This window comes from Eucyclogobius newberryi, unplaced genomic scaffold (assembly GCF_026437365.1).
Source record: "Eucyclogobius newberryi isolate DKJ021-1_F unplaced genomic scaffold, fEucNew1.0.hap1 SCAF_150, whole genome shotgun sequence".
Lineage (NCBI taxonomy): Eukaryota > Metazoa > Chordata > Actinopteri > Gobiiformes > Gobiidae > Eucyclogobius > Eucyclogobius newberryi.
The window spans coordinates 9,630-17,500 of NW_027315780.1; the positions used below are offsets into that span (position 1 = coordinate 9,630).

Sequence of the window (7,871 nt, forward strand, 5' to 3'; positions counted from 1 at the left end):
GTGACTCTCTTGCGCCCCCTGCAGGACTGTATGTGACTCTCTTGCGCCCCCTGCAGGACTGTATGTGACTCTCTTGCGCCCCCTGCAGGACTGTATGTGACTCTCTTGCGCCCCCTGCAGGACTGTATGTGACTCTCTTGCGCCCCCTGCAGGACTGTAAGTGACTCTCTTGCGCCCCCTGCAGGACTGTATGTGACTCTCTTGCGCCCCCTGCAGGACTGCGTGTGTAAGATCTCTCGGGATTGCTCTCTTCCTCGTTGGCACATGAAGGATTTCTTCCACTCGTTCCTCATCGTGTTCCGTGTTCTCTGCGGCGAGTGGATCGAGACCATGTGGGACTGTATGGAAGTGGCAGGACAACCTCTGTGTCTCCTGGTCTTCATGCTCGTCATGGTCATCGGCAACTTAGTGGTGAGTCTCCTCCCCCTCTCCTCCTCCCCCTCTCCTCCTCCCCCTCTCCTCCCCCTTTCCTCCCCCTCTCCTCCCCCCCCTCTCCTCCCCCTCTCCTCCTCCCCCTCTCCTCCCCCTCTCCTCCTCCCCCTCTCCTCCCCTCTCCTCCCCCTTTCCTCCCCCTCTCCTCCCCCTCTCCTCCTCCCCTCTCCTCCTCCCCTCTCCTCCCCTCTCCTCCCCTCTCCTCCTCCCCCTCTCCTCCTCCCCTCTCCTCCCCCTCTCCTCCCCTCTCCTCCTCCCCTCTCCTCTCCCTCTCCTCCTCCCCCTCTCCTCCCCCTCTCCTCCTCCCCCTCTCCTCCCCCTCTCCTCCCCCTCTCCTCCCCCTCTCCTCCTCCCCCTCTCCTCCTCCCCCTCTCCTCCTCCCCTCTCCTCCCCCTCTCCTCCCCCTCTCCTCCTCCCCTCTCCTCCCCCTCTCCTCCTCCCCTCTCCTCTCCTCCTCCCCTCTCCTCCCCTCTCCTCCTCCCCTCTCCTCCTCCCCTCTCCTCCCCTCTCCTCCCCCTCTCCTCCTCCCCTCTCCTCCCCCTCTCCTCCTCCCCTCTCCTCCCCCTCTCCTCCTCCCCTCTCCTCCTCCCCTCTCCTCCCCTCTCCTCCCCCTCTCCTCCTCCCCTCTCCTCCTCCCCTCTCCTCCCCTCTCCTCCCCTCTCCTCCCCCTCTCCTCCTCCCCTCTCCTCTCCTCCTCCCCTCTCCTCCCCTCTCCTCCTCCCCTCTCCTCCTCCCCTCTCCTCCCCTCTCCTCCCCCTCTCCTCCTCCCCCTCTCCTCCCCCTCTCCTCCTCCTCCTCCCTCTCCTCCCCCTCTCCTCCTCCCCTCTCCTCCCCCTCTCCTCCCTCCCCTCTCCTCTCCTCCTCCCCTCTCCTCCCCTCTCCTCCTCCCCTCTCTCCTCCCCTCTCCTCCCCTCTCCTCCCCTCTCCTCCTCCCCTCTCCTCCCCTCTCCTCCCCTCTCCTCCCCTCTCCTCCCCCTCTCCTCCCCCCTCTCCTCCCCTCTCTCCTCCCCTCTCCTCCTCCCTCTCCTCGCCCTCTCTCCCCCTCTCCTCCTCCCCTCTCCTCCCCTCTCCTCCCCCTCTCCTCCTCCCCTCTCCTCCCCTCTCCTCCCCCTCTCCTCCTCCCCTCTCCTCCCCCTCTCCTCCCCCTCTCCTCCCCCTCGTCCTCCTCCCCCTCTCCTCCTCCCCCTCTCCTCCTCCCCTCTCCTCCCCCTCTCCTCCCCCTCTCCTCCTCCCCTCTCCTCTCCCCTCTCCTCCTCCCCTCTCCTCTCCTCCTCCCCTCTCCTCCCCTCTCCTCCTCCCCTCTCCTCCTCCCCCTCTCCTCCCCTCTCCTCCCCCTCTCCTCCTCCCCCTCTCCTCCCCCTCTCCTCCTCCCCTCTCCTCCCCCTCTCCTCCTCCCCTCTCCTCCCCCTCTCCTCCTCCCCTCTCCTCCCCTATCCTCCTCCCCTCTCCTCCTCCCCTCTCCTCCCCTCTCCTCCCCCTCTCCTCCTCCCTCTCCTCCTCCCCTCTCCTCCCCTCTCCTCCTCCCCTCTCCTCCCCTCTCCTCCCCCTCTCCTCCTCCCCTCTCCTCTCCTCCTCCCCTCTCCTCCCCTCTCCTCCTCCCCTCTCCTCCTCCCCTCTCCTCCCCTCTCCTCCCCCTCTCCTCCTCCCCTCTCCTCTCCTCCTCCCCTCGTCCTCCCCTCTCCTCCTCCCCTCTCCTCCTCCCCTCTCCTCCCTCTCCTCCCCCTCTCCTCCTCCCCTCTCCTCCCCCTCTCCTCCTCCCTCTCCTCCCCCTCTCCTCCTCCCCTCTCCTCCCCCTATCCTCCTCCCCTCTCCTCCTCCCCTCTCCTCCCCTCTCCTCCCCCTCTCCTCCTCCCTCTCTCTCCTCCCCTCTCCTCCCCTCTCCTCCTCCCCTCTCCTCCCCTCTCCTCCCCCTCTCCTCCTCTCCTCTCCTCCTCCCCTCTCCTCCCCTCTCCTCCTCCCCTCTCCTCCTCCCCTCTCCTCCCCTCTCCTCCCCCTCTCCTCCCCCTCTCCTCCTCCCCTCTCCTCCCCCTCTCCTCCTCCCCTCTCCTCCCCCTCTCCTCCTCCCCTCTCCTCCTCCCCTCTCCTCCCCTCTCCTCCCCCTCTCCTCCTCCCCTCTCCTCCTCCCCTCTCCTCCCCTCTCCTCCTCCCCTCTCCTCCCCTCTCCTCCCCCTCTCCTCCTCCCCTCTCCTCTCCTCCTCCCCTCTCCTCCCCTCTCCTCCTCCCCTCTCCTCCTCCCCTCTCCTCCCCCTCTCCTCCTCCCCCTCTCCTCCCCCTCTCCTCCTCCCCTCTCCTCCCCCTCTCCTCCCCTCTCCTCTCCTCCTCCCCTCTCCTCCTCCCCTCTCCTCCCCCTCTCCTCCTCCCCTCTCCTCTCCTCCTCCCCTCTCCTCCCCTCTCCTCCTCCCCTCTCCTCCTCCCCTCTCCTCCCCTCTCCTCCCCCTCTCCTCCTCCCCTCTCCTCCCCTCTCCTCCCCCTCTCCTCCCCCTCTCCTCCCCCTCTCCTCCCCCTCTCCTCCTCCCCTCTCCTCTCCTCCTCCCCTCTCCTCCCCTCTCCTCCTCCCCTCTCCTCCTCCCCTCTCCTCCCCCTCTCCTCCTCCCCCTCTCCTCCCCTCTCCTCCTCCCCTCTCCTCCCCCTCTCCTCCCCCTCTCCTCCCCTCTCCGCCTCCCCCTCTCCTCCCCTCTCCTCCTCCCCTCTCCTCCTCCCCTCTCCTCCCCTCTCCTCCTCCCCCTCTCCTCCCCCTCTCCTCCTCCCCCTCTCCTCCCCCTCTCCTCCCCTCTCCTCCTCCCCCTCTCCTCCCCCTCTCCTCCCCTCTCCTCCTCCCCTCTCCTCCTCCCCTCTCCTCCCCTCTCCTCCTCCCCCTCTCCTCCCCCTCTCCTCCTCCCCTCTCCTCCCCCTCTCCTCCTCCCCTCTCCTCCCCCTCTCCTCCTCCCCTCTCCTCCCCCTATCCTCCTCCCCTCTCCTCCTCCCCTCTCTCCCCTCTCCTCCCCTCTCCTCCTCCCCTCTCCTCCTCCCCTCTCCTCCCCTCTCCTCCTCCCCTCTCCTCCCCTCTCCTCCCCCTCTCCTCCTCCCTCTCCTCTCCTCCTCCCCTCTCCTCCTCCCCTCTCCTCCTCCCCTCTCCTCCCCTCTCCTCCCCTCTCCTCCTCCCCTCTCCTCTCCTCCTCCCCTCTCCTCCCCTCTCCTCCTCCCCTCTCCTCCTCCCCTCTCCTCCCCCTCTCCTCCCCCTCTCCTCCTCCCCCTCTCCTCCTCCCCTCTCCTCCTCCCCTCTCCTCCCCCTCTCCTCCCCCTCTCCTCCTCCCCTCTCCTCCCCTCTCCTCCTCTCCTCTCCTCCTCCCCTCTCCTCCCCTCTCCTCCTCCCCTCTCCTCCTCCCCTCTCCTCCCCTCTCCTCCCCCTCTCCTCCTCCCCTCTCCTCCCCTCTCCTCCTCCCCTCTCCTCCCCTCTCCTCCTCCCCTCTCCTCCCCCTCTCCTCCTCCCTCTCCTCCCCCTATCCTCCTCCCCTCTCCTCCTCCCCTCTCCTCCCCCTCTCCTCCTCCCCTCTCCTCCCCTCTCCTCCTCCCCTCTCCTCCCCTCTCCTCCCCCTCTCCTCCTCCCCTCTCCTCTCCTCCTCCCCTCTCCTCCCCTCTCCTCCTCCCCTCTCCTCCTCCCCTCTCCTCCCCTCTCCTCCTCCCCTCTCCTCCCCTCTCCTCCCCCTCTCCTCCTCCCCTCTCCTCCCCCTCTCCTCCTCCCCTCTCCTCCCCCTCTCCTCCTCCCCTCTCCTCCCCCTCTCCTCCTCCCCTCTCCTCCCCTCTCCTCCCCTCTCCTCCCCCTCTCCTCCTCCCTCTCCTCCTCCCCTCTCCTCCCCTCTCCTCCTCCCCTCTCCTCCCCTCTCCTCCCCCTCTCCTCCTCCCCTCTCCTCCCCCTCTCCTCCTCCCCTCTCCTCCCCCTATCCTCCTCCCCTCTCCTCCTCCCCTCTCCTCCCCTCTCCTCCTCCCCTCTCCTCCCCTCTCCTCCCCCTCTCCTCCTCCCCTCTCCTCTCCTCCTCCCCTCTCCTCCTCCCCTCTCCTCCTCCCCTCTCCTCCCCCTCTCCTCTCCTCCTCCCCTCTCCTCCCCTCTCCTCCTCCCCTCTCCTCCTCCCCTCTCCTCCCCCCTCTCCTCCCCCTCTCCTCCTCCCCCTCTCCTCCTCCCCCTCTCCTCCTCCCCTCTCCTCCCCCTCTCCTCCCCCTCTCTCCTCCCCTCTCCTCCCCCTCTCCTCCTCCCCTCTCCTCTCCTCCTCCCCTCTCCTCCCTCTCCTCCTCCCCTCTCCTCCTCCCCTCTCCTCCCCTCTCCTCCCCCTCTCCTCCTCCCCTCTCCTCCCCCTCTCCTCCTCCCCTCTCCTCCCCCTCTCCTCCTCCCCTCTCCTCCCCCTATCCTCCTCCCCTCTCCTCCTCCCCTCTCCTCCCCCTCTCCTCCTCCCCTCCTCCTCCCCTCTCCTCCCCTCTCCTCCTCCCCTCTCCTCCCCTCTCCTCCCCCTCTCCTCCTCCCCTCTCCTCTCCTCCTCCCCTCTCCTCCCCTCTCCTCCTCCCCTCTCCTCCTCCCCTCTCCTCCCCTCTCCTCCTCCCCTCTCCTCCCCTCTCCTCCCCCTCTCCTCCTCCCCTCTCCTCCCCCTCTCCTCCTCTCCCTCTCCTCCCCCTCTCCTCCTCCCCTCTCCTCCCCCTCTCCTCCTCCCCTCTCCTCCTCCCCTCTCCTCCCCCCTCTCCTCCCCCTCTTCTCCTCCCCTCTCCTCCCCTCTCCTCCCCCTCTCCTCCTCCCCTCTCCTCCCCTCTCCTCCCCCTCTCCTCCTCCCCTCTCCTCCCCCTCTCCTCCCCCTCTCCTCCCCTCTCCTCCTCCCCTCTCCTCCCCTCTCCTCCCCCTCTCCTCCTCCCCTCTCCTCCCCCTCTCCTCCTCCCCTCTCCTCCTCCCCTCTCCTCCCCCTCTCCTCCTCCCCTCTCCTCCCCTCCCCTCCCCCTCTCCTCCTCCCCTCTCCTCCTCCCCTCTCCTCTCCTCCTCCCCTCTCCTCCTCCCCTCTCCTCCTCCCCTCTCCTCCCCTCTCCTCCCCCTCTCCTCCTCCCCTCTCCTCTCCTCCTCCCCTCTCCTCCCCTCTCCTCCTCCCTCTCCTCCTCCCCTCTCCTCCCCCTCTCCTCCCCCTCTCCTCCTCCCCCTCTCCTCCTCCCCCTCTCCTCCTCCCTCTCCTCCCCTCTCCTCCCCCTCTCCTCCTCCCCTCTCCTCCCCTCTCCTCCTCCCCTCTCCTCTCCTCCTCCCCTCTCCTCCCCTCTCCTCCTCCCCTCTCCTCCTCCCCTCTCCTCCCCTCTCCTCCCCCTCTCCTCCTCCCCTCTCCTCCCCCTCTCCTCCTCCCCCTCTCCTCCCCCTCTCCTCCTCCCCTCTCCTCCCCTCTCCTCCTCCCCTCTCCTCCCCCTATCCTCCTCCCCTCTCCTCCTCCCCTCTCCTCCCCCTCTCCTCCTCCCCTCTCCTCCTCCCCTCTCCTCCCCTCTCCTCCTCCCCTCTCCTCCCCTCTCCTCCCCCTCTCCTCCTCCCCTCTCCTCTCCTCCTCCCCTCTCCTCCCCTCTCCTCCTCCCCTCTCCTCCTCCCTCTCCTCCCCTCTCCTCCTCCCCTCTCCTCCCCTCTCCTCCCCCTCTCCTCCTCCCCTCTCCTCCCCCTCTCCTCCTCCCCTCTCCTCCTCCCCTCTCCTCCCCTCTCCTCCCTCTCCTCCTCCCCCTCTCCTCCCCCTCTCCTCCTCCCCTCTCCTCCCCCCCTCTCCTCTCCTCCCCCTCTCCTCCTCCCCCTCTCCTCCTCCCCCTCGCCTCCCCCCTCTCCTCCTCCCCCTCTCCTCCCCCTCTCCTCCCCCTCTCCTCCTCCCCCCTCTCCTCCCCCTCTCCTCCCCCTCTCCTCCTCCCCCTCTCCTCCTCCCCCTCTCCTCCTCCCCCTCTCCTCCTCCCCCTCTCCTCCTCCCCCTCTCCTCCCCTCTCCCTCCCCCTCTCCTCCCCCTCTCCTCCCCCTCTCCTCCCCCTCTCCTCCTCCCCTCTCCTCCCCTCTCCTCCCCTCTCTCCTCCCCCCTCTCCTCCTCCCCTCTCCTCCCCCTCTCCTCCCCTCTCCTCCTCCCCTCTCCTCCCCCCTCTCCTCCTCCCCCTCTCTCCTCCCCCTCTCCTCCCCCTCTCCTCCTCCCCCTCTCCTCCTCCCCCTCTCCTCCCCCTCTCCTCCTCCCCCTCTCCTCCCCCTCTCCTCCTCCCCTCTCCTCCTCCCCTCTCCTCCCCTCTCCTCCCCCTCTCCTCCTCCCCTCTCCTCCCCTCTCCTCCCCCTCTCCTCCTCCCCCTCTCCTCCCCCTCTCCTCCCCCTCTCCTCCCCTCTCCTCCCCCTCTCCTCCTCCCCTCTCCTCCCCCCTCTCCTCCTCCCCTCTCCTCCCCTCTCCTCCCCCTCTCCTCCTCCCCCTCTCCTCCCCCTCTCCTCCCCCTCTCCTCCTCCCCTCTCCTCCCCCTCTCCTCCTCCCCCTCTCCTCCTCCCCCTCTCCTCCCCCTTTCCTCCCCCTCTCCTCCCCCTCTCCTCCCCCTCTCCTCCTCCCCCTCTCCTCCCCCTCTCCTCCTCCCCCTCTCCTCCCCTCTCCTCCCCCTTTCCTCCCCCTCTCCTCCTCCCCTCTCCTCCTCCCCTCTCCTCCCCTCTCCTCCCCCTCCTCCTCCCCCTCTCCTCCTCCCCTCCTCCTCCCCCTCTCCTCCCCTCTCCTCCTCCCCTCTCCTCCCCCTCTCCTCCTCCCCCTCTCCTCCTCCCCCTCTCCTCCCCCTCTCCTCCTCCCCCTCTCCTCCCCCTCTCCTCCCCCTCTCTCCTCCCCCTCTCCTCCTCCCCTCTCCTCCCCTCTCCTCCCCCTCTCCTCCTCCCCTCTCCTCCCCTCTCCTCCCCCTCTCCTCCTCCCCTCTCCTCCCCCTCTCCTCCCCCCTCTCCTCCCCTCTCCTCCTCCCCTCTCCTCCCCCTCTCCTCCCCCCTCTCCTCCTCCCCTCTCCTCCCCTCTCCTCCCCCTCTCCTCCTCCCCTCTCCTCCCCTCTCCTCCTCCCCTCTCCTCCCCCTCTCCTCCCCCTCTCCTCCTCCCCCTCTCCTCCCCCTCTCCTCCCCCTCTCCTCCTCCCCCTCTCCTCCCCCCTCTCCTCCTCCCTCTCCTCCCCTCTCCTCCCCCTCTCCTCCTCCCCCTCTCCTCCTCCCCCTCTCCTCCCCCTCTCCTCCCCCTCTCCTCCTCCCCCTCTCCTCCTCCCCTCTCCTCCCCTCTCCTCCCCCTCTCCTCCTCCCCTCTCCTCCCCTCTCCTCCCCCTCTCCTCCTCCCCTCTCCTCCCCTCTCCTCCCCCTCTCCTCCTCCCCCTCTCCTCCTCCCCTCTCCTCCCCTCTCCTCCTCCCCTCTCCTCCCCTCTCCTCCCCCTCTCCTCCTCCCCCTCTCCTCCTCCCCCCTCTCCTCCCCTCTCCTCCTCCCCTCT

General features: G+C 69.6%; 1 protein-coding gene across 1 annotated transcript in view; it reads left to right on the forward strand.

Moving 5' to 3' along the window:
* Positions 1-219: 219 nt before the first annotated feature.
* LOC140361339 (sodium channel protein type 2 subunit alpha-like) overlaps positions 220-7,871 on the forward strand; it is a 198,192-nt gene continuing 190,540 nt past the window's right edge. Inside the window, exon 1 of the mRNA XM_072447049.1 lies at positions 220-411. Coding sequence (XP_072303150.1) covers positions 265-411 — 147 coding nt within the window. The 5' untranslated portion in view covers positions 220-264. The remainder of the gene's footprint in view (positions 412-7,871) is intronic.